At 43.9% G+C, this 27,301-nt stretch overlaps 1 protein-coding gene across 4 annotated transcripts in view; it reads left to right on the forward strand.

Annotated features, from left to right (window-relative positions):
- CACNA1E (calcium voltage-gated channel subunit alpha1 E) overlaps positions 1-27,301 on the forward strand; it is a 643,532-nt gene that overhangs the window by 171,076 nt on the left and 445,155 nt on the right. For all 4 annotated transcript variants that reach the window (XM_083157191.1, XM_083157187.1, XM_083157188.1 and 1 more), the window contains exon 2: positions 12,152-12,632. In XM_083157191.1, coding sequence (XP_083013317.1) covers positions 12,166-12,632 — 467 coding nt within the window. In that variant the 5' untranslated portion in view covers positions 12,152-12,165. The remainder of the gene's footprint in view (positions 1-12,151; positions 12,633-27,301) is intronic.

Consider the following 27,301-nt stretch of genomic DNA (forward strand, 5'->3'; position numbering starts at 1 on the left):
CTCTGATACAAACAGATGTGTCCACATACATCCTGGTTCTATTGTGCCATGTATGGCACAATTTGGCACACCTTGGACTCTGCAAAAGTCATGCTTTGTGATTTTTCAAAAAATTAGCTTTCAGTAAAATTCCATTTGCAATGTCAGCAACAAAGATATTAACCCTTGCCAACATTGTTAGATGCCAACATCTCTGTGAGGGATGTGCAAAATATCTTCTAAAAATGCCATTGTCACTCACATTTGTTATATAAATTCAAATTAAAAATGCTGTGTAAAAAAAGCTTGTATTTCCTATGCAAGGTGACCATTACAGGTCATTATGATGAATACAAATGTTTGCTTGGAAATTTTCACACCTATTTTGACAAATGGGATAAAAAGCAATAGTCTAAGTAGAGATCCCTGGGGTTCTCCACTCGTAATATTACCCTCCTGTTAATTAGAGGTGAGCGGTCCCCAGAATCTGAACCACTGTGAACACAGCCGGCTCTATGCCCTGCGAGTCTCCAGCTTTGTTTGGAAACCCAAGCACGGCCGAATGCGGCAATCTGGTGTCAGATTCTCGCAAGACTCCGAGTCTATAAAGGCTCAGTGTCTTGAGAATTCGGCACCATTTCACAGTCATGCTTCCACAAGCTGCGCACAGGGGTGTTGTGCTTGTGCAGTGCAGAGGGGTGTTGTGCAATGGAGAGGGGTTTGTGCTGTGCAGGGGGTTACTTACTTTGTGCAGTGCAGAGGGGTTTGTGCAGTGCAGAGGGTTTTTGGTGGGTTATATACTTCTATTGTACTGGTCGTGTGTTAGGCAGGCTGTCAGTCAGTGTAGTGGTGTACAGTACACAGACAGGCTGTTAGTCAGCTTCTGCAATCCAATACACCTTATACTACTGTACTGTGTACTGCACCCCAATATTGTACACCATAAGTTCTGTGGGTGACTGTTCTGCATCCATGCAGCGTTATACAAGCTGCACATTACAAAAAAAAACAGTAAAAATTGAAAACAAATTTTCTCTTTATTGTTTTTATGTACTGCACCCATACTATACTGTCAGACGTTCTGTGAGATAATAACCAGCCAGCTTGCTGCAGACCTTGGCCTAAATTGAATGAAAACAACATTGCGAGCTGTAAAGTGGTCAATATTGTCTGGAAAGGGCTGGAAATTAATGTTACTGAGGTTAATATTACTCTACGGACAAAAACAAAACCGCAAAAATTACGTGATCTGGGAGTTTTATGACCGTTTAAAAAAAAAAAAATCCAAATTCAAAGCTTTTCACCGCCGCTTGACAAACCCAAATCCAATTCCCAGAGATGAATCCAAATCCAAATCTTTGACCCTGGCACTCATCTCTAATGTTAAAGCACTACATTTACTGCCACTCTGTTTTCTATCCTACAACCAAGATCTTAGCCATGAATGAACAACCAAACACTGCACTGTATATACTCGCATCGCTCGCCTTGCTTACACCCAGGTTTTTTTTATATTTCCCATTTCCCATTGTATTCTACACAGATGGTAATGTATGAAAAACTTTTTTTTTTTTTTTTTAATGGAGAATTTGTGAAAAAGTCATGTCTAGCTTGAATTTATAATCGATAGTTACGTTACTGTTTGAATTTGGCCAGAACCCTGCATGTCCTACGAAGTTAGGCGTCATCACATCCCACCCAAACTGTTATACTGTACCCCTTTCATACCACACAAATAACCTGGGTCCAACCCAGGTTGTTGCCGGGTCGACTCGTGTCACTGTGCGGTTTGAAAGCGCCTTTTGAAAAATTGTGTGTCCAGCATCCCTGCAATCCAACCCCAGTTAAAAAAAATGGGTCTTACGCAGTTCAGACCTGGGTTGCTGGGCAGTGTGAACAGATATCCTGGCTCAAGCGACCGGATCCTCTTCACACTATAGAGCGGAGGCAGCATCAACTCCAAGTACTGCCTCCTCAGCTGCCCCCCCGGTGCTACACCTCTGCTCTGCCCCACCCTCCCGATGACATCAGCGACCCGGCTTATTGCTGTGGGGGCTTCCTTCACCTCGCAACTGGCGGGATGCTCCGTGGATGGAAAGGTGTTCACATCCCGGGTGGGACCTGGCATTTTCCATGTGATAGGGGGGTACTACAGACAATATTGGCCTTGATCTGAAGTAGTTTGTAACTGAGGAGAAGTTTGTTTGTGGGGTGTAAATGACATGCAATTAAAGAATCCCCCCATGAGCTGTGAGCATGAATGTCAGCAGGGCCAGTGCAAGGCACCGGAGCGCCCCAGGCGAGTCGGGGTAGGGGCGCCCCGGTGCCGGGGGGGGGGGGGGTGTACCTGTCCTGCGGCTGTGTATATAAAGCTTGCGGCGGCGGCGGCAACGGGGGTCCCTGCAGTCAAGAAATAACGAGCGATATCCGCCTGGCTACGCGGAAGCGCTTCTGTTGTGAAAACAATGGCCGCACGGCGCACGCCAATCAGCGTGCGGCCAGTGTTTCCACAACAGAAGCGCTTCCACATAGCCAGGCGGATAGCGCTCGTTATTTCTTGACTGCAGGGCCCCCCCGCTGCCGCTGCCGCAAGCTTTATATACACAGCCGCAGGACAGGTACCCCCGAAATGCCGCCCTCCAGTGGCCGGTGCCCTTGGCAAATGCCTAGATTTGCCTAGTGGTGGCGCCGGCCCTGAATGTCAGGACTCCAGTACAGGCGCAGTCCGTCCCTGGATGCTGCATGCTTTATCAGAAGTAACAAACACCTTTCTGTAATACAGAATAAAGTTACGCTATACATTATTCCAGTTTTCATGCAAGTTTTAATGAACACTTGCCCTTGATAGATTACTTATAATGTGCTATTTCCAGTGACTACAAGGGTGATGTCAGGGCATTTTGAAAATGAGACTTTCTGCAAGTACAAGTGCATTGATTTCATGTTATTTTCCAGCAATTCACTTTAGAAATGTAACTAATTTGAGCAGACACTTACGTTTCAAATGAAAATAATTCATATGATGGGAAAAGCCCAATAATTCTCCACTTGGCCAAATCCAAGAAAATCACTGTAATTAGTATTTGATTATAATGGCGGAATACAAAAGAACTAAAGAAAACATTACTTTATCATTTACTTTAAGTACTGATCAGTCTTGTTCAAAATAATGAACCTGGGATAATTGGCGGGGATATCTATACTGTGCCCGTGTCCGTAATATACACAGGCTGGTAATCAGTGGCACATTCATTTGTTGTACTATATAAAGCCTACTGTATGAGAGTTATTCCTAACTGGGGGGTTATTCAGACCAGAGTCCTCGGATCAGGTATATGCTTAGCTGCCCACTATTGAATCCTTGTTCCACTGTGTTCAGTCTGTGAGTAGACCAGGACTTGCATGGCGGCTGCGATGGACTTGTGTATGGCTAGCAATTAAAAACTTAGCAGGATTTTACATACTATGATCAATATGCGTGTGCAGTCTATTGAGGTATCAGATATGAATAACCCCCTGGGGCCTGTACCTGATAAAGGGTCATTCTTTAGCATGCATTGTGCTATAGTTTGTACTCTTGCTAAACACCTGCTGGATTCAACTGTTTTATGTAGTTAATCGTGTTTTGTATTCATTGGGTAATAAGTAAGGAAAATCTATCAGTGTATCATTCAAGATACAGTAGGCTGCTGCTCCATGTGGGCATAGGTGCCGATTTATGTTTTTGCTGGTGGGTGCTCAAGCCAAAAATATAGAGGAGTGGCTTCATGGGGAAGGGGTGTGGCCACAAAATAATACCAATTTATATTACGGCGCACAGTTGTCTCCAATATTCAAATTACGGCAACAGAGTTCTGCATACATAAATGCCCCCACAGTGCAGGTACATAAATGCCACCACAGTGCAGGTACTCAGCGGACAGAATACACTCTTCCCAGCATACTGTTTCCCAGGTGGCAGGTCCGGCAATGTGGGTGCTGCAGCCGCAAATTAGCAAGTTAATATGGCTGCCCAGCAGCGGGCCTCGGGCCCGTGGGTGCTCATCAATTTCCATGGGTGCTCGGGCTCTTGAGCACCCACAGAATCGGCACCTATGCATGTGGGTATTGGGTATGGGATTTTTAGAACAAAGATATTACACCGCTGTAACCATTAACATCATACTAACCGACATTGATGATTTTCTCTCTGTGACACACCCAGAAAGGAGAAGTAGATTGGTGGTGATGGGTGCGGGACTGGGATAATCGCGTCATTAGACCATGCTCCTTGCTGGGAAAATGACATGGTTGGAGCATACTTGCATATTTTTTTATGTGGTATCAGGGTGTGTCCATGGCAGCTGGACCAATAAATGAATTCATAGGAATGGTATCCTATATAATGGTAACTGTAATAAACATAGTGGTCTATTTACTAAACGGTCAATGGAGATGGCAAACTATCTCCTAACGTTCATTTTTCAAACACATTTATCATGGCAATTAGGAGCTAATTATTGCTTTATCTCCGTCCACTTTATTTCCAGGCAAGTCTCAAGCTGGGTACAAATCAGTTGACGGAGCAAATGATGCGATAATGCTAATGATTTCCCTTCAACTGTTCCTGGACAAACACTATAGGGAGTCAGACCTGATTGCAAAGCTGCTTTTTTGTCAAATGGACAAAACCATGGTGCGCTGCAGTTGGGGAAGATGTAACATGTGCAGAGAGAGTTATACACAGTGGGTGATGCTGCCCAGCGTGTATGGACAATGATGATGGGGAAAATCGCTGGTCTGAAAATCGATCGGTACGTACGCACTGGGAGATTTTTCGCACTCCTCAACGATTTTTCCGGGGTTGGACAACTTTCCATGAGAGGCGGGGCCACAGATAATCACCGCTTATCGCTGCCCCGTACACACTAGGTGGCTTTTGAGATAAAAGCAGCTCAAATGACAAAACCAAGCTGCTGTCAGCTCAAAGTCGCCCAGTGTGTATGGGCCTTTAGATATGGGTGAGTTCTGTTCTGTGCAGGGTAAATAGTTACTAGCTGCTTTATTCTTACACTGCAATTAGATTTTAGTTTCAACACACCTAAACCAAATCTAACTCTCTCTGCACATGTTACATCTGCCCCACCTACAGTGCAGCATGGTTTTGTCCATATGAGTAAAAAGCAGATTTGCGATCAGGTTTGAATAGTCATCATAGTGCCTACACATCAAACAATATCGTTAACAATATCGCTCAGTGACAACATTTAGGAGCATGCTGTTGTTGCAGATAAAGCATGTACAGATGACAGAGGTCGATTAACATACTGGGGGAGCACTCATCGTTAACCATATATGAACACACTACTGAAAATCACTAATCGCGATAGGTAGTTATATGTTAGTTGGGCGCCCACTAAGCTATTTGCTTAGTTTTCCACGTCCGCTCGCAGGGCTCGCTTTGCTCGCCACACTTCGGGCTCGGTGGCTCCCTGCGCTCGCCACACTATATAAAATTAACTCCACATCAACATGGATAGTGGGGGTATGAGCGTACTAACTATAGTGGGTGCCCAACTTTTTGTCAATCTTTGCATGTGCACATGTGAGTCAAGCTGAAACTGTCTAAGGCATGTTGGGGGACGCCAGCGGGGCATCGATGGAGCACTTCAGGGCATGGACCGGACAATGCAGACATGTCCAGACCATTTCTTTTTTGGGGGAGGGGGGGGGTACATGTAGCAGCTGCCTGATGTCACACGTAGTCTCTGTGACCCAAAGGATGCTAGCCCCACGGCTGACTTTGAAGCCAGCGGGCTACCTTTAATGTGCAAGCATTTTGCTGTATAGCTATGTGGTCACAGAATACCAATATGGGCGCATCGTGGGGAGGAACCCGGCATGGCGGGCGGTCTTGACCTGCGCTGGGTGGCCCCCTGCAGCCTACCGCCGGCAGTCATTTTACGAATTTTCACACAATTACAACTGATCTGAATTAGGCCCATAGTACATACACAATAGCCCAGGGGTGGCCAACCGGTCAGAGGTAAAGAGCCAAAAAATATCGGAAGTCAAGCTAAAGAGCCGACATCATGCACGCGCCGAAGGTGCATGCGCCAAAAAAAGGGGCGTAGTCTATTTTGACCCCTTGGGTGGGTGTGATACAAATATGCCTCCAATAGTGCAGTGCCATATATACATATGCCCCCAATAGTGCCAGATACACATATGCCCCCCACGGTGCCAGGTATACACCACACGGTGCTGGGTATGCCCCTACGGTGCCAGAAAGCTGGTATGCCCCTACGGTGCAAGAAAGCTGGTATGCCCCTACGGTGCAAAAAAGCTGGTATGCCCCCACAGTGCCACAAACTGCTATGCCCCCACAGTGCCACAAACTGCTATGCCCCCACAGTGCCACAAACTGCTATGCCCCCACAGTGCAAATTCCCCAGCAGCAGCACTCACCATTGTTGCTGCTGCTGCCGGGCGGGGAGAGGACAGTCTGGTGTCCCCGTGCAGTCCTCCTGTGACTGGGCCGTCCACCATTCAAAGCTCGCTGGCCGGCTCCTGATTGGCTGCTGGCCACCAAGCTCTGATTGGCAGACGGCCCAGTCACAAGGATGCACAGTAAGGGGTAGGAGAGATGCGCGATGCGCGATGCACGCTCTCCCCCCCTCAGAAGGAGAAGGGATTGAGGGATCCGGCAGCAGGGGGGACTGGGACAGACGGTGGGCAGCAGTGGGAGCAGGAGCCGCACTTTACAAGGGGGAGAGCCGCATGAGGCTCAAGAGCCACGGGTTGGCCACCACTGCAATAGCCGATATGCACAAACATATTGTTAACGATATCGTTAGCATGCACAATAACAATAATTGGCTAATGTGTATGCACCTTTAGTAAATAGACCCCATGTTTAGGTGAGGTTACCTAGTGCTGGAGGGTCCGGAAATAAGCAGTATAATGTTGTAAAACAGTGTTTACGCAAATTACAAACACAACTACTGTATATGGTATTTGAGTAATACAGTATAATGTAATACATTTAGTGATCTGTGAATGTGTTCCGTGACGGAACACAGAGTTGTCAGTGATGATAAATCTCGCCCGAGGATGAAGATCTCTTTGCACAGTAGAAGCAACTTTGTTTCATTCCAAATTGCGATGGATGCATTATAAAGGATAGTCTGCCCCCTACTGTAAACTGAGAAGGGTTTTAAAGTATTTAAAATCACACAAAAAGAAGCAAACTTTTTTTATTTTTTATGTTTGTTACCTTGTTTGGGGTTAAGACCTATCTAGAAAACGTGTTTCTGTAAAGTAGCGTATCTTGTGATGGAATTATACCACACTCTCACAACTTAAGCCATAAGAGCGATTTTACTGCTGCTTTTGTATTAATTACCTGGCGCTAAAGGTTGATGGATATCTAGGTGAGCACACACCTCCTAAGTTGATTATATAAAGAAGGCAAAACAATAGACATCATTCAGCCTTCAGTACATAATCATTTATATGTCTCTTCTGTTTTCTCATTTGCCATAGAAGGAATGATGTTGGGGAATCCGTGCGATACTGTTTTTTCCATTCCTGCATTCCACGTCTGGAGCAATTCTTTGTGGTTAATGTTTTCTGTAAGGAATTATTATAGCGTAGACCCGGAAATGTCAAATCATGAAGCTTTTGTTGTCTGGTAAAGAAAGTCTGGCTCATGTGCTTTCCAATCTGAAATGGATAACATCAGGCTATGTAATATTCATGCATAACCCTTCTTACATATGAGACATAGGATATAGAGCAGGCATTCCCAACCACGGTCCTTAAGGCACACCAACAGTGCAGGTTTTCTAGATATCCAGGCTTGAGCACAGGTGACTTAATTAGAATCTCAGGGATTCTGATTAACCATCTGTGCTGAAGCCTGGATATCACTAAAACCTGCACTGTTGGTGTGCCTTGAGGACCATGGTTGGGAACGCCTGATATAGAGTATACATACCTCACAACTGTCCTGGTTTTAGTAAGAAAGTCATGTTTTTTGGGACCGGGGCAGCAGTTTCCCACGGTGGTGGCGAATGGGTAGTGCGGAGTACCCCTGCCAATTGTTGCTCTGCTTAACCGGATATGTGGCTATGTGCATGAGCACAATGGGGCAGATGTATTAAGCTTTTAACAAGAGATAAATGCAAGGGTGATAAGGAGAGATAAACGTCCAGCCAATCACCTGCTAACTGCCATGTTACAGGCTGTGTTTGAAAAAAGTCAGTTAGCAGGTGATTGGCTGGACGTTTATCTCTCCTAATCACCCTTGGATTTATCTCTTGATAAGGCTTAATACATCTGCCCCTTGTCTATTCAAGGAAGACAGAGGGAGTGGGGACATGGCGTTGGAGTGAAACAAATGGGGCATGGCTTATGACTGCAGCATTGCTGAAACCATGCCCCCTTTTGCAGAGGTCATGACCCTTTTCAGAACCAGCTTCCCTTCCAGAAAGATAATACAGCATGGATATCAGTAGAACTCTAACCCTCTAGATCAGGGTTAGATTGGCAATCTGGCACTTCTGGTAAATGTCTGTTGGGTCGGTCTGGCCATAAAGAGAGTCAGGGTGGTTATATGTAGCGCAGTTTTCCAGCTCTCTGTTCACCCCAGCATCTGTGAGAATACTGGGCAGGTCCTTGGATCGATGGCAATGGTAGAGTGCTATGAGAGCGTGCTCTTTTTCAGTCATGCCCGCCACTGAGGACCTCCATTGCAAATTGTGAGCAATAAAATAATAAATGTGTAAGACTGTCCCATCGCCTCAATGCACAAGCCCCAAGGAGGAAAGAGAACAGTCGTAGGAGAGGAAGACAGGAAGTATAGGAGATTCCCTGTTACTGGCAAGTCATTCTAACAAACCACCCTGCTTGCAGTCTGCCCCATTGCGGCTCGCACATGAGCCCTTGTGAGTCAAACACATGGCTGTGATGGGCGGACAAAAATATCTTGGGGAAAAAAACCTATGCAATATACCCCCTGCAATGCCTTGGTCGTGATCCAGCCCTGAATCTGAGAAATGGGTGACATGCATTTTATTTAAATCACCAACAGCAGACACAACTGCAGATATAAAACAGAAGTGAAATATATCCATTTACTTGGAATGATTAGAACATTTCTGTTGATAATTTTCATACACTTATGAAAAATTGAAATACCTGTCTAATCACATACATATATATATATATATATATATATATATATATATATATATATATATATAAAACAAGGTATGGGGGTCCCCTCTCTGCGCTCAGAGCTTTTGGAAGCAGCACCTCAGAGGGATCCAGGAAATAGAAAAGAGAAAGAAAGGGGGGTTTCAGAGGGCGCTAGAATAACACAGCAATTTAGATAAAAGAATTGTATTTAATACAAAAGGATTAAGAATGAAATTTCACATGAATCACCCTATATCGGGTGTAACAAATAAAAACAAGTTTTACAACAATATGCCACTTCTGGTGGGTAGATGAATTGCTCAAAAGATGTTCACAAATGTATGCACAACTCTGGTGGGTTGATGGTGGAAAGCCCAACGCGTTTTGTCATTCTCATGACTTCATCAGGGGCAACTTCATCAGGAGCAACAGAGCGACCGATACAGCTATGTCAATCCAAATCAAAAATATATATCCAGATAGAGTTTCTCATAGATAACCAGATAGGCAAACTCCAACAGAAGCAAAAGAGCTTGATTTTCTCCAGAAACAGAAGGTGATAGGCTCAGTGGTATGAGACACAATAATGAAGTCCAGAGGGAGCGTGCACAGCTAGAGTCCACCTCAGTGAATATATATATATATCTCACCACAATAGTGTTATATAGCGCCCAGTATCTTTTTGTCTTTACTTAACTTTTAACTTAAAACATCCATGGACACAATTTCACAAATATATAAAACATTTATTAAAAATACACTTTTAAAACAAAAAGTTTTCAAAACAGTTCCTTGTCAGAGGATTTTCTTTTAGATAAGGGCTATTATTTACATCCATTATCTAAAAAAAAATCCTCTTGTGTTTTAAGTTAAAAGTTAAGGAAAGACAAAAAGATACTGGGCGCTATATAACACTATTGTGGTGGTATTGGATGATAGTAGCCTCACTAGTAGTAGTGTTATAAGCGACCAACTGTAGAATTGTGTAATCTGGCATGTTACCGATGGCTCTGCTCTTTGCTGTACTAATGGCTGCTGTGTAGCCCTGCTTCACTCTGCAGGCAGTATCTGAATATTAAGTGGGGAGGCCGATGATGCTGCAAAACCTCTTGTCTGGTTACGGTTTAAATGATAGACAATGTTTATATTAACAGTCACTAGGTCGACGAATAAAGGTTGACAGTGACTAGGTCGACACCTAAGAATGGTCAACATACCCTAGGTCGACATTGAAAGAATGTTGACACAAGCTTTAGGTCGATGTGGGCATGATTGACCTGAATAAGGTCAACATGAGTTTTTCACTTTTTTTGAACCTATGTCAACATGGACACCGTAAAAGTGTTTTAAGTGTTCCGCATCCCCTCGCATGGCTTGCTGCGCTCTCCATGCTTCTGTGAGAGTGTCTCACTGTGCTCTCCATGCTTCTGTGATGTGGCCTCGCTGTGCTCAGCACACTGTTATATTCTCACTGTGGGCGAGATGTACTAAGCCTTGAAAGTGATAAAATAGAGAGTGATAAACCACCAACCAATCAGCTCCTACCTGTCAGTTTTAAACACAGACTGTGATATGGTAGTTAGGAGATGGTTGTTTATCACTTTTTAGGCTTAGTACATCTGGCGGGCTATGCCCACTTGGATAGTAAAATGGTGACTGTTGACCTAGACATTGACAGCCCAGGGACCATATAACCCTCTTGTTTCTCCCTGCACTTCCAGGGATCTCCTAAATTCTGCTTTTACTTATTAAAAACGATCAGAATAATAAAAAGAAGATATTCATAAATGATAAGTATCTTTGTTGTTTTAGTGTAATCTTCTAATCCTTATTATAGTCAAAACTCTGCAGTCTGACAGGGAGTATGAGGGCTGAGGTTCTGCCTAGCCTGACTGCATATCAGTGAGTATTATATACCTTACTGTAACCTCCAAGAGCAAGGATTGGGTAAGAACCAGAATGGTCCGTACCATCTCCGTGTACCAACCTCTGCCCTATGGAGCTTGTAGTGGGGGTCCCATCCATTCCCATCTGTGGGGTGTCCTGTCCAGGGGGATGTCTGTAATAGCTGGCGCCAGGGAGAGATTGCAGCTTCCCTGATTGGCCCAGGGATAGGATAAAAGCCAAAACAGTATGGACCACATGTGGAGAGGCTGTAATCTCTCTCTCTCTCATCATCCCCCTGGTAACAGCTGTCACAGATACCCATGGAATGGGGATGTGCACTACAAGCTTCAGAGTTGCAGAGGTTGGGACCATTGTAGTTTTTACTTAGGGGGTTATTCTGATTCATTCGGAAATGCACAATCACTCTCTAATGGACAAAACCATGTGCACTGCAAGTGGGGCTGATGTAACATGTGCAGAGAGAGTTTGAATCTGGCGTTTTATTGTTTCTCTGCAGGGTAAATACTGGCTGCTTTATTTTTACACTGCAATATAGATATCAGTTTGAAGTACACCCTCCACCCAAATCTAACTCTCTCTGTACATGTTACATCAGCCCCACCTGTAGTGCATATGGTTTTGTCCATTAGAGAGTGATTGTGCCTTTCTGAGTGAATCAGAATAACCCTCTTAATCCCTAAGAGCAGTACCTTATTGATTCTGAATGCTGTATTAATAGAGCATTTTGTACGACTCAAGACCCCTCTACCTGCCATATACAACCTGTGTGTCTGCTGTCTCCCATCAGTTAAATGCAAGATCCGCTCATTAAACCACCTTCACCCCCTGTCTGATTCAGGCAGCATATTATAAAACTCACTTGGAACCTTGTTCTATTGTGTGTCCGCACAATACTATAATTCTGAACTCTGTCCACATCCTACGTAACATTTTCCCCTTTATATACAGGCAAAGCTTACAGATAGTCAGAGCATGTTGTGACTGCTAAGGAAAATGAACTAAACATGATTATGTATAACCCCTGTCAATGTTGATCTACACTACTGTGGCTTACATCTGTGTTTCTCTATTGTATTTCCTGCAGAGAGATGTGTTCGGATGCTATTAAAGATGCTTGGATTAAGCTCCTGCTCAACCAGTGCTCATACCCTCGCCGAGCCGGACCACTCCAGCACTCTAGGAATACCTACCTTGGATGCTGACACCCAACGATATGTCCTGGCCCTCCCAGAAGCAGAGACTTGGCGCAAGCACAGACTGGGTTTGACCCAGGCTTCTCAGTCTTGCACCCTCTTGGAACCAGACACCATATCAGAGACATTGGTGTCACGCACAGCAAGTTACGATGCCTTGTACGACCTCCGAGCACGGGAGACGGAGACTCACTTTCCCTTTGAAGGGAACAGCATGTTTGAGGTGGCCACTGGGGTGGACTCTGAATTTCCATTGAGTCCCCATGTAATAAAGAGGAGAAGAGGAGGCCTGATCGAGCAGAAGGATATCATAAAAGCTCACGAGGCACACAAGATGCAGAGCACACCCCAGGCACGGCGGAAAGAGTGGGAGTAAGTACAATCAGTTCTGTGGGATGGATTGGGAACCTAGCAGTCCTGCCTTAGAAACTAATGACACAGTCATACAACGTAACTGGGCCTCTTTGTTGATTCTCTTTCTGTTTTCCTGTACTGCTGTGCTAAGTGATTGACTTGGTAGTATTTAGTCTGTAACACATCTATTCATTAAATGGACACTTACAGGAGAAATACACACGTGCAACAGCGGGTGAGATTATATTTAAAAAATATATATTTATCACATTCAAGATTCTTTAAAGAATGCAAAAATAAATTTATATATATATATATATATATATATATATATATATATATACACACTAAACATCGGCACTCACCTTTCCTAGTTTTGGGGTGCCCTATGGCTTGTGACCACATTGTTTAAACAGACATTGTAGGGGCTCTGCACACACTAAATTAACTGATAATAAATAGTGGAGATTTGGTTCATGAATTGATCAATGCATTTAAGCCTGCAGCCCCCTTCACGGGACCTCACTGTTCTGCAGGTCCTAACACTATCGCTGAAAATGGCTACAATACACATAGCTATCACATCAATGCTTGATTCCAGGCATGCTATCTGGTCTGAAGCTCACAGCAGACTTTGCTTTTATAGGTGAGCAGCTACCAACACACCTGTCACTAATCATCTAGGGAAATGGTTAACATAAGCTATGGAATCTTAGTTAAACAGGGTGCATGAGAGAATGTGACCACAATAAGACTAATTTAAAAAAATTAATCTAATAAACAATATATACACTTAACATCGGCATATATATATACACATATGATATAATGTGCACAGTCCATAAATCAATAGTCAAACACTACACTTACCCAACCATGCCAGATGAGAGAGTAAAGGACCAGCACACACATGGGTCCTGCTGTACACATGTGATGTATTATTTGCACATGGAAGTTTTACTCTCTCATCTAGCACAGTTGGGTAAGTATAGTGTGTGTACATATATATATATAAATATATATATATACACACATACTGTACATACAGTACATACATATTATACAGATTGAGCCATACCCATGTGTAGCGCCGGCACGCTGAGATGTTCTGCTCGCCAAGACAGGGAATGGGCCGCACGAATGCAGAGAGCCGCAAAGATGAGCGCAGCTTATTTTGTACTGTGTGTATATATCATTTACACTGAGCAGTTTTGAGCCGATTCTGAAGAATCGGGCCAGGAAATCGACCCAAATCGGCTCAGTTTGATGTCCCCTCAGGTCCAATGCGCAGTCCCGTGCGCATCGGACCCGAGCCGATGGTCAGACCTGCTGGCCATCTGACCACCCAACCTGGGACCTCCTTCCCCGTGCGGTGGGGTCCGGCAAGCTGGTAGTAGTGGTGGGCAGCTCATAGTGGCAGGCAGTGGGTTTTGTCTGAGCAGTGGTGGCGGCTGGGAGGCTGGAGCTTGTAGTGCCATTTTGCCGGGTGGTGGGATGCGGCTGCTGAATATTTTGAAATGACTGGCTGCACGTTGATTGGCTGAGACTCTATGAGCAGCTATGAGCTGCCTGCCCCCCCACATCAGGTCTGAATCAGACCCTTTGTCACATACAGTGTAACCCTACCAGTCCGAATATGCCCTTCAGAGTATATATATATATATATATATATATATAGAAAACGGTATATCAAGAGATATAAAGAAGCAGCACTCCTTATTTGGTTTTTAAAGTCCAAACAAACAATTTATTCCATAGGCAGCTGAGCATCAGATTTTTGCAGCTTAACAGTCGGCATTAGCATGCCTTTACCAGTAGTGGGGGTCACAAACATAATCACCCATCCTAGTAGTGTAGGGAGAAACACAGTCACAGTCGACGGATCCGTTTCGACTCAATGGAGCCTTTCTCACAGACTGACCCAATATTAGTGATACTCGTGCAGTGTTAAATAGCCATCACCATTAACTTCAATCAGATCACAACAGCTGCTGTGTATCACAGTCCAGCCAATCATAGCTTATAGCCCAATCACGCCCATGCCCGGAACTCCATGTATGGAGTTAAACAATCATACACCCCTATCCCACTCACGTGGGTCTCACCTGCCACTACAGGACCCCGGGCTCACTCGTCCGACTGCGGCGGTATTAGCTCAGGTGCTGGAGACGGAGGTGGAACGCAGCGCTTCGCGCCGCGCTACCCGCGTCATCACTAGGCACCAGGTCCAATCAGGGAAGCCGGCGTATCGCATCATCACCTGACGCGATCCCGGCCACTCCCCTGGACCAGCTCTGGAGCGCATCGCCATGTTGGGGAGGGCAGGGTACTCTGCGGGCAAGGTGTCAGGGGATGCGGACGCCATCTTGTGGAGGTCACTGAGAGACCTATAGTAATCACATCTGAGGCATTGTCAACACTAGTTTACGGCATTTAGCGGCGGGGGCAAGTTACCAGATAGGCTTGCTGTAAAAGCACATCAGTGGAGTGAACATAACACGACAAATGACAACATATAATATATACAGTATTTACAATGGGGAAGGTTTCATGAGAATATCACTTGGTCCTAATCTAGGTTTCATAAGAATATCACTTGATCCTGAATAAGTGACATAAGGCCCAATGAGGTCGGACAATAACTGAGCGGGGGATTACATGCATGTCATGGAGTCACAGATAAGCGGAAATAGGGTATTCTTCATTGAGTCCAGATGGTGATAAGGTATCCAGTTTCCGAATCCACTGGCATTCCCTCTGTAGCAACATTTTATGTCTATCACCTCCTCTTCTGAGAGGAGGTATATGGTCAACCAGCATATACTTGAAGTCCCTTATCGAATGTCCGGCCTCTACAAAGTGCATTGCTACCGGAGGCGTATTAATATCAACCCCATTCAGGGCCTTCTTGATCGACGATCTGTGCATCGCTATTCTCTCCTTCGCCATTCTGATGGTTTTACCCACGTACAATTTGTTGCACGAACAAAGGGTGACGTAGATGACGAATTTGGATTCACAATTCAGGCGATGATAGATCGGAAATGCCTGTCCGGAGATCGGATGGGTGAAATGTGTGCCCGTAACTAGGAAGCTGCAGTTGGCACATTTTGTACATTTGTAGGTACCATTCCTAGACGTCAGCCATCCACTTGATGTCTTAACGGGGCTGATGTCAGAGTAAGAGACCCTCTGTTTCAGATTACTACTCCTTTTGTAGCTGAACAGTGGAACACTGGCACAATCTGGGCCCAGCACTGGGTCAGTGCTCACGATGTGCCAGTGTCTCTGCACGGACGATTTCAGGAGTCCCGAATTAGTGGAGTAGGTGGTAGGAAATACTATTCTGTCAATACTGGAATCTTTTTTTGACGGCTTCAGTAGGTCCTCACGTTTTATGGTTTTACATTTCTGTAGTGCTTCATGGACCTCTCTTCTATCGTAACCTCGGTCAAGAAATTTTAGTGCCATAGTCTGCAGTTCGTCATTCAGATCATCCGGATTAGATGTGATTCTCGCAACTCTGATGAGCTGCGAGAAGGGCAACCCTCTCTTAAGTGGCTGTGGATGGAAACTGTCGTATGACAAGAGTGTATTCTTATCAGTTTGTTTCTTGTATACTTTAGTGTCGTATCCATTGTTGTTGACAGTTATTGTTACATCCAGAAAGTTAAGGGAGGTTGGATCACTTGTACAAGTGAACCTGATCAGGCCAGGTAGGCCATTGAGGTAAAGGACAAAGTCATCAAGTTGCTTCTGTGTGCCAGTCCAGACCATAAAGAGGTCGTCAATGTACCTCATGTAGATTGCCACATATTTAGAATATTGTACATTGGACATGATATGAATTTTCTCATACTGGTACATGAACAGGTTGGCATAGGATGGGGCCATATTGGACCCCATCGCTGTGCCAACCCGCTGCAAGAAGAACGCATTGTTAAATAGAAAGTAGTTCTTATGCAAAATTATGTCGATAAGAAGAAGCAAATAATCAACAGGTGGGCCTGTGTAGTCTGTGTTCCCCACCAGAGTCTTACGGACTGCCTCTATACCTTCCCTGTTAGAGATGTTGGTATAGAGGCTACTGACATCCAGGGTAGCCAGTATGCTGCCAGGTGGGGGTCCCCCGAATCCCTGGAGTTTGACTAAGAAGTCAGTAGTATCACGTATGTAGTAAGGGGTACATTTAACTACCGGTTGTAGGTGGTAGTCGACGTATTGGGAAAGGGGTTGACTCAACGAACCCCTGGCAGAAATAATGGGTCTGCCAGGGGGAGCCACCATGCTCTTGTGTATTTTCGGTAAGATGTAGATTAGGGGCACCTTGGGGAACTCCTGTTTAAGGAAGAGTGAGGTTTGGGTATCAACCCAGCCGTTGGTGTGTCCCAGATCTATTACTGAGTCTATCTCCCTCTTGTAATTGGAGGTAGGGTCAAACGTCAGTTTCTTGTAACAGTTTGAGTCATTGAGCTGTCTCATAATCTCAGTCACGTAGTCTGTATGATTCAGGATTACAATGCCCCCGCCTTTATCGGCGGGGCGGATTATTATGTTCCTGTTATCATGTAAGGAGCGTATAGCTGTTGATTCCGCTCTGGTTAGATTGGACCTAGTCTTGACTTTTTCAGAGGCATTATGTAGGTCATTTTTGACCAGCCTAAAAAAAGTGGCAATTGACGGGTTGACTGTGGGTGGGTCAAAAGTACTCCTCGGTTTAAAGGGGCTCACCGTCCTATCAGTCGTGGGACCCCGTCTTTTATAAAAGTCCATTAGGTTCAATTTACGCTGGAATTTATACAGTTCTACTTCTAGATCAATGGGCTTTTGTTTGTACGTTTGTATAAAAGTAAGTCCTTTCGACAGGACCGCCATTTCCTCTCTGGTCGGTGTATAATCAGAGAGGTTGTAGACTACTTGTTCCTTGGGCCTGACTTGGAGGTCGCCCCTCTTCCCCTTGTGTCGCTGTCCCCCTCTTCTTGTCCTTTTGGGGTATTCCGATTTCGGCTGCGCGTGTGTACGCGCTCCCGAAAAAACGGCGGTCGCCTGGGTCGAGAGGATTGGTCGGAGTCACTCTGGGAAGTGTGGGAATCTACGTCTGTATATTTTCTGTCGTAACGTCTTCTAGGGCCCTCGTTTGTCTTCCAGGGACGTCGGGTATTTTGCTTGTTAAGCCAGGGATAGACCCGTAGGTCCTTATAATCCTCCTTAACTTTTTTGTATTTTGATTTTTTAAACGTTAATAATTCAGAACGGTATGCGTCAAGTCCTTCTGTCAATTTAGTCATCCAGGATCCCCCCTCATCTGCAGTCATAACATCCAGGCCACCTCGCTCACACTCAGCAATGTCAATTTTTAAGGTGTCTATCTCACTGTTGACTTGTTGTATTACTAGTATCATGAGATCCAGACTACACTGATTGAGGATCATACACCATTGCTTACAGAATTCCGTGTTTCCACGGCCAATGGTGGGTTGATTTTTAATTCGAAATCCCCTTGGTAGGAGTTTGTCCTTATAATACTGAGTCAGTGTTAGTCCATGGAGCTCAAGTTCAATACGTCTTTTATTAAGTTTCAATAAGTCGGAATAGATTTCACTTGGGCTGTCCACGTCAAAGGCCAATTTGTCAGAGTCAGGGAAAAGGATTTTGGATATGTCCTTTTCTAAAAACCTCTTAGTGCCAGTTAGATACCCAATATCAGATTCCATAATCAACAGATCAAAAATGGATTAAGGAAATAGTTGATCAAGAGTAAATGAGATGGTTACACTGATATATACAAAACAATAGACAAGACAAATATATATACAATTATATACAAGAGATCCGTGTGGAATCACACACACGGTGTAGACGCAGGTGCAGATTCAAATCCACAGGGGTTGAATGCAAGAAAACTTAGGAAATCCGCACACTTAAGGAGTTATTTTGAGGGTGCCCGTCAGCAAGAGATCATAGAAAACGGTATATCAAGAGATATAAAGAAGCAGCACTCCTTATTTGGTTTTTAAAGTACAAACAAACAATTTATTCCATAGGCAGCTGAGCATCAGATTTTTGCAGCTTAACAGTCGGCATTAGCATGCCTTTACCAGTAGTGGGGGTCACAAACATAATCACCCATCCTAGTAGTGTAGGGAGAAACACAGTCACAGTCGACGGATCCGTTTCGGCTCAATGGAGCCTTTCTCACAGACTGACAAATGTACAAAATGTGCCAACTGCAGCTTCCTAGTTACGGGCACACATTTCACCCATCCGATCTCCGGACAGGCATTTCCGATCTATCATCGCCTGAATTGTGAATCCAAATTCGTCATCTACGTCACCCTTTGTTCGTGCAACAAATTGTACGTGGGTAAAACCATCAGAATGGCGAAGGAGAGAATAGCGATGCACAGATCGTCGATCAAGAAGGCCCTGAATGGGGTTGATATTAATACGCCTCCGGTAGCAATGCACTTTGTAGAGGCCGGACATTCGATAAGGGACTTCAAGTATATGCTGGTTGACCATATACCTCCTCTCAGAAGAGGAGGTGATAGACATAAAATGTTGCTACAGAGGGAATGCCAGTGGATTCGGAAACTGGATACCTTATCACCATCTGGACTCAATGAAGAATACCCTATTTCCGCTTATCTGTGACTCCATGACATGCATGTAATCCCCCGCTCAGTTATTGTCCGACCTCATTGGGCCTTATGTCACTTATTCAGGATCAAGTGATATTCTTATGAAACCTAGATTAGGACCAAGTGATATTCTCATGAAACCTTCCCCATTGTAAATACTGTATATATTATATGTTGTCATTTGTCGTGTTATGTTCACTCCACTGATGTGCTTTTACAGCAAGCCTATCTGGTAACTTGCCCCCGCCGCTAAATGCCGTAAACTAGTGTTGACAATGCCTCAGATGTGATTACTATAGGTCTCTCAGTGACCTCCACAAGATGGCGTCCGCATCCCCTGACACCTTGCCCGCAGAGTACCCTGCCCTCCCCAACATGGCGATGCGCTCCAGAGCTGGTCCAGGGGAGTGGCCGGGATCGCGTCAGGTGATGATGCGATACGCCGGCTTCCCTGATTGGACCTGGTGCCTAGTGATGACGCGGGTAGCGCGGCGCGAAGCGCTGCGTTCCACCTCCGTCTCCAGCACCTGAGCTAATACCGCCGCAGTCGGACGAGTGAGCCCGGGGTCCTGTAGTGGCAGGTGAGACCCACGTGAGTGGGATAGGGGTGTATGATTGTTTAACTCCATACATGGAGTTCCGGGCATGGGCGTGATTGGGCTATAAGCTATGATTGGCTGGACTGTGATACACAGCAGCTGTTGTGATCTGATTGAAGTTAATGGTGATGGCTATTTAACACTGCACGAGTATCACTAATATTGGGTCAGTCTGTGAGAAAGGCTCCATTGAGCCGAAACGGATCCGTCGACTGTGACTGTGTTTCTCCCTACACTACTAGGATGGGTGATTATGTTTGTGACCCCCACTACTGGTAAAGGCATGCTAATGCCGACTGTTAAGCTGCAAAAATCTGATGCTCAGCTGCCTATGGAATAAATTGTTTGTTTGGACTTTAAAAACCAAATAAGGAGTGCTGCTTCTTTATATCTCTTGATATACCGTTTTCTATGATCTCTTGCTGACGGGCACCCTCAAAATAACTCCTTAAGTGTGCGGATTTCCTAAGTTTTCATATATATATATATATATATGTTATACACAAATACTGTACATACAGTTAGAGCCATCCTCATCTAGCCGTCTCTGGATAGCCATGGTGAGCCAAGGCCGATTGTTCTCAGCTGCAATACAATACATAGAACAATACAGTAGGGGATTAGCAGAGTAATCCTATGACTCACTTAATGCTATTAAAGGGCTAGATGAGGATGGCTCCACCTGTACATATACAGCTGTTTCAGAGGAAATCACTTTTCCCCTATTTTATTTGTTATCAGTTTCAAAAAGTCTTTTATCTATAAATGTATTTCATTACTAAGAAATGATGTAAAATTGTATAAAGAAGAATGTCTGTTCTCCTGACTTACAGCACTTACATTTTATACTTGTTCCCTACTGTCCTCATTTGTTCTGCTTCTGGTTCAGAGCCAAAGCTCTCGATAACCTGTTTTAAACAAAAATATTTCATTATTTTGGGTTGAATGCTTTTATGCAGAGAACTAGAGCTAGAGGTGACCTCCAATTTTAATCACAGCAGGGGGTGCACGTTCTTCCCAAATCCCAATACCTCTGGATTCTCCAGTTTGTTCCCAAAGTTCAAATGCATACTGGTGGGCTATTGGCTGGTGCATAAATTATACCCTAGTGTATGTGGCAATTTAATTAGATAGCTTCCACTGGGGCAGGGTTTTGATTTGTAAGATAATTATTGTCTATATACAGTAGTACTGCGAGGGATGTCATAGTAACCTAACAAACTGCTCATGTACAGTATTACACAAATGATCATTTTTTATTATTATTTTATTTATAAGGCGCCACAAGTGTTTCGCAGCGCCGTACAAAGGAACAGTACAGGGAGATAAAATTTGGCATGACATTGAATAAATAACAAAAATAGAGTACAGGTAAAGAGCGCCACAGTTCAATACACATTACAGCTTAAATATAAGTAGTGAGGACTCAATTAACATACAACTAGAGGCTTGTGGCCAATGATGGAGATGAGTATGCGGATGAATATGGTCACTGAGTGTTTGAGTATGGGGGAGCTGTGAGTGAAATGTGAAGAGAAGTGGGCTTAGACAACAGGAGGAAAGAGGGCCCTGCTCTGAGGAGCTTACAATCTAGTAAGAAGGGGAGATAGACAGATTACAAGAAGCACAGGAAAAAAAGGGGAGGGGGGAGGGATTGTCAGTCGTACTGGAATTAGGATTTGTATAAGAATTGATCCAAACTACCTCATAATGTATGTGAACACCGTATATCATAATAATGACGAGGTGTGCTTCCACTGGACACTAGAGGTTTCAAAAATTGAGAAAAGAGATTACAAGAGGTGCAAGCAAGTGGGTGGTGGCTATATAGCAGGATGTAAACAGGCAGGGGGCAGGGCCGGTGCAAAGCTTCAGCACCCTAGGCAAAACTTCAACCTATTGCACCTCCCCATACTGCCACCAATACCCAGTTTCCAATCCCTTAAGGCATACTTGCGTAACATTCCAGAGTGGCAGGGAGGCTCACAAAAATTAGGTGGTCCTCCCAGCACCCCCAGGAATGTGGGCAAGTTCCCTGTTTTCCCAGGAGGCCTCCCTTTACCAGCCACAATAGACTACAAGGAGGAGGGGGCAGCAAAGTAGGGATGTATTCCTCAAGTAAAAGTATGGATGTAAGGTCTTAGAAGTTCCACAGCAGCCACCCACATGGGATGGTGTATGAATGGAGATGAGGTTAGAGATATATGGAGCAATGGAATTAGAGATGGCCCTGTATGTGAGTGTGAGGTGTTTGGACAGGATTCTGTAGGGGAATGGGAGCCAGTGCAGATTTTGTTGAAGGGGAGTGGCAGAAGTAGAGCAGCGGGAGAGGAAGATAAGCCTGGCTGCAGCATTGAGGACAGATTGGAGAGGAGCCAGTTGGGATCGAGCGAGGCCGGTGAGGAGAACAATGCTGCAGTCGAGCCGTGAGATGACCAGTGACTGGATGATCAGCTTAGTTGCACTCTGTGAGAGAAAAGGCCTGATGCGAGCAATTTTGCGTAACTGGAAACATCAAGAATCGGCCAGAGCTTGGATGTGGGATGCAAAGGAGAGGGAGTAGTCAAGAGTGACACCCAGGCAGCGGAGTTGGGGAATGGGGGAGATGATGGTGTTGTTAACAGTGATAGAGATATTAGTTGGAGGCGTAGCTCTGGCTGGGGGAAAGATAACAAGTTCAGTTTTGTCCATATTGAGCTTCAGAATTTGCTCAGACATCCAGGAGGAGATAGCAGAGAGGCAGTCGGAAACCTGAGAGAGAACAGTGGGGGACGGATCAGGAGAGGAGAGGTAGATTTGGGTGTCATAAGCATAGAGGTGATGCCAAAGGAGTTAATAATTGCACCCAGAGAAGAGGTGTACAGGGAGAACAGAAGGGGGCCAAGGATGGAACCCTGAGGGACCCCGACAGGAGGATGGAAGGTGGTGAGGTGGACATAATATGGATGATAAAGAAAACAAATCAATAAAAAAATATTATTTTTAATGAACTTTAAGAAACAATTTTTTTTATCCAATTTGTTAATTATATTTTGGAAACTTTTTATGAACAGTAGTAACATTACATGATGCTAAGTGATTAAACTGGGTATACAGTTCACTGGGGTGACTTCTTCTCTTGGGGAAGTCACCCGCGATCTCCCCTGACTTGGGACTGCGCATCGCATCGGACCTGCAGTCAATCACATTCAAGTTGGATGCTTTTCATGCAATTAATTGCTGCAATTGAGAAATCAATCCCAAATTGCATGTGAAAATCCTCATGTATGGAGGGCCTCTAGAAACGGTACTGTAATGAAGATTTCCCGGAATCTCACAGATAATATCCCCACTGCTAGTTAATGTTTTCGTATATTGAGGGTAATATAATTTCTGTCTCTACTTTCATACGTCCCAGTGGTTCCCAAACTATCTCTTTCACGGCGTCCTTCCTGCATCTGCAATCCGCTCATGTTGCCCCTAGGCCAAAAGAAATAACAGTTCAGTTTATAATAAGCAGTTAGGCCCAAACAACTTAGCGCTTAACAACTATTTATATCCTACACGCTACTGGGTGTTTGATGGAATAAAACAATAATATTGAAAGAAAAGTATATTTTGTGCTGAGCTACCATATTGGGTTGCACTATTTCTGCAAGTACTCATTGTAAGATACAGCGTTCTATTTATTTTAGTCTGGTGGCCCTGCATAGACCGCTTTAATGATCCCCATGAGATTATCGAACTCTCGACAATCAGTAAGAAGACACAATATTTCCATAAAGATCTGTCCCTATGACATTCCTCCAATTACCATATAATGTCCTGTAGTCACTGCTATGAACACCATGCTTGGCACTGGAGGGGATAATGCACACTAAAAATGTACTGGTCACCATGCAATTTTTTTTTTACTGGTGGGACCCGTGCAAATACAACTGCAATCTGTCTACACTGCATGCCAATGTGTAGAACAGTGGTTATAAACTCCAGTCCCCAAGTACCCCCAAAAAGTTAATTTCTTTAATCATGCACATGTGAGTTATAGGGCCTACACATGGGGCAACTGTGCTGAGCGATCTGTCAGGGCCGGTGAGAACACTGACCCTGACTGGTGATCTAACTAGACTTATTGTGCATGCTGGATATTAATCACCGGGCGATAACAACGCGCGGGCTCTTGCACACGGAGTGATTAGATCATTTTCTAAGCGATCTTGTCAGGTAAATGGGCTGAAATCACCCCGTGTGTAGGCCCATTACTATATTTCTCTGAGTCAGTAATTATCCTACCCGCTTCCAAAGAGAGAATCATCAGAATAATACCCTGTTTGGTGTAGTTGAGGGCTGGAGTTGAGTGTGATCGGTATAGAATAAATCTTTTTAACTCCAATCTTCCAGTCTTCAAGTACACGTGTCCTCTTTTTTTTTTTATAAACATTTTTATTGAATTTTAAAGTTTCCAAGAATTTGCAAACAACACAATCAGCATGTCTAAGATAATGTACCAAGGTTCAACATAGTAAGATAGAGATGGGTCATGTATGAGTACGTTACATAAGACGGTGGGGTACAATTGCGTCAAGATCATAAAGAGACAACAAATTGGTTAAGAGTTTGGTCGGCGTGACAGACACGTACATCGTATTACATGGATGCAACATCAATTCTTATTGCGTGGGTACTTTAGAGGTCTCATACATTCTAATTTGATATCTTATAACATACTAACCTAACATAAACAGAAATATTAACCCTATTGTGGTTACGACAGAGAAGATAAAGAGAAGATAAAGAAGGGGAATGGGGGAGGGGGGAGGGGGGGGTGCCTAAGAGTAAACAACATCAAAATTCTGCTGTAACTTAGATTTTTCTACTTGTAGCTAATGTATCCCAGACCCGTTGTTTAAGTATCAATACGTTATCAATAAGTTATCAATAAGTTCCCATCCCATGTTTGGAGTTTAACATTTTTAGCACAAACCGTTAAAAGGTCCACATTGCAACATGTCAACATCATAATCCTAATGTTTTAACAATATAATGGTAGGAGGCAGTTCGTCTTGCAGGATTGTAAAAGATATGATATGACAGGCTGGTATAGGGTACGATACTCGCCTATAGAGAGGGGGGTAGTTGTTATATGCCCCTGATAGTATGGGTGTCTGGTGACTTAGGTCTATGCATAAGCCAAAGTATACCAATCTGATACATTGAAGGATTCCAAAACTCGATTTTTCAGGTCAGTATTTAGAGTAGATATATATGGGTTCCATTTTTTGCCAAAGGAGTGCGTAGGTATGGGCAACCGTTGTAGCATATATTTCCTATCAAAATATAAATGTTGTAACATCATTTTGTGAAGTTGGAGAGCCGATGGAGCCGTCTTCACTATCCAGTGCTTTAGTATAAGTTTTTTTGCTATAGTGAATAACATAATAAACATAGGATATAGAACCTTGGAGGCAGGGATGTTGGCCCACTCACAGAAGTTCAAACACAGACTAGCCATCGGACAAGGCTTTAAAGACAAATTGAAATTGGAATTGATAAATAAATATACCTTATTCCAGAAGTGACGTATTTTAGGGCAATCCCACATGCAGTGATAGAAGTCTGCCCGAGACCTTCCCCACCTTTGGCACGTCGCACCGACTGCTGGGTCGAAGTGTGACCTTATGGATGGAGACATGTATGCTCTATGTATGGTCTTTAAGTGAACCTCCTGTAGGTATGCTGAGCCTAAAGTTTTCATGGATGTAGTGAAGTTGTGTATTAGTATATCAGTAGAGGTGATCGATGGGATATCTGTAGTCCAAGTTTGTGTAAGCTTTTTAAGGTATGGTTTGGAAGGGATGTTTACTATGAGATCATAGACGTGTTTCAGTTTGCACGGTTTTGTGTACCATTTTTGGAGTAGTCTTGTCATAGGGGATGTAGGATTAGGAATCTGAGAGTCTAAGTGGAGTGAGTTCACATAGTGGCGTGCTTGGAGGAACATAAAAAAATGTGTGTTTGGTAGATCAAAATTGGATTTCAGTGTTGAGTAGGTAAGTAGAGTGCCACCTGGGTCGAATATCTGGTTCGCCGCGCACAGCCCCCTCTCCCTCCACTGCAGGAAGAGAGCGTTTGAAAGGGAAGGAGGGAATGAAGGGTTGCCCCATAGAGTGACATAGCGTGAGGAGGAATGATCACTAGATAAGCATTTGTGAAGTTTAATCCAGGCGGTGTATGTATCATGGAATAGGGGGTGGTTTAGTATATGAGGAGGGATGAGGGATTTTTTTGAATGTAAAAGAGCGTTTGCTGAGTAAGGATGAAAGATTTCCAATTCTAGAAGATTGTCTGTATATGTACTTTTGCCCAGGATCCAGTCTGCAGCACATCTTGCTAAAATGGATATTGAGTAAGACGTGAAGTCGGGGCTCCGCACCTCCGTTGTACTTGTCCATTACCAGCTTGGAATGTGCAAATTTGGGCTTCTTGCCATGCCATATAAAGTGGGTAATGGCTTTCTTAAGGCGTTTCTCATCGTCAGGGGATAGTGTAAAAGGAAGAAGTTGCATATTGTATAGGATTTTAGGGAAAATTATAGACTTTATTACAGCTATCCTTCCTAATTTGGAGAGAGGGAGATCGTGCCGACCTTGGATTTTAAGTATGAGTTTTGATATAGTCTCTTTGAAATTTAGGGCATATATCTTGGTTATGTCAGCAGGGATTTGTATTCCTAGATAACGTGTCCTCTTAAATCTTTGCTCATAGTGCGGCATTTAAGCTTCCCAGTCACAGCCTTTCACGGCGTATGGTACGCCCAAGAGAATCCATGCCATGCTAAACACATGTAGCCACCGGGTGGTGAATGTTCCAAAAGTACTGAAAACGATATTTTGTCAGTTGACAGAGATCCCTAATAAGCCAGCCAATCACAATCAGGCAGTGTAAACGGTCATTCAGCTTGGCACCTCTTACCAATATTGATTTCTACTATATGCTGCTGTACAGTATGCCAAGAGCTGCTTTGGAACCACTATTTACTGTACTATAGCAATGACTGGCACACTTAGCTAGATATGGAGAGAGATCAGCAGAGTACCTGGGCATTATTGAATCGGAATTGAATTCACTTTGCGAGTGGTTTTTAACCACCAGTTTACAAAACTAAAATTACAAAAACACATTATATTCAGCTCAACGAAGAACTAATCAAAGCAAAGTGTACTAAATGGACTGTGTTTGATTAATCCTTCATTTGGATGTCTATTTGAAATATTGTAGTTATGGTACAGTACATGCAGTGATTTTCTATATGGATATACATACTAACAATGACTATCTGAACTAAAAGGTTATAATCGTTCTCAAAACAATATAACAAATGATTGCATGGATTGAAATACTGACAACTAACATTCCACTTAAGGAGATGCACAGATGGTATTAATAGTGAAGTCTATCTGCATAGATA

Source organism: Crinia signifera, chromosome 8 (assembly GCF_055691185.1).
Source record: "Crinia signifera chromosome 8, ASM5569118v1, whole genome shotgun sequence".
NCBI classification, from domain to species: domain Eukaryota; kingdom Metazoa; phylum Chordata; class Amphibia; order Anura; family Myobatrachidae; genus Crinia; species Crinia signifera.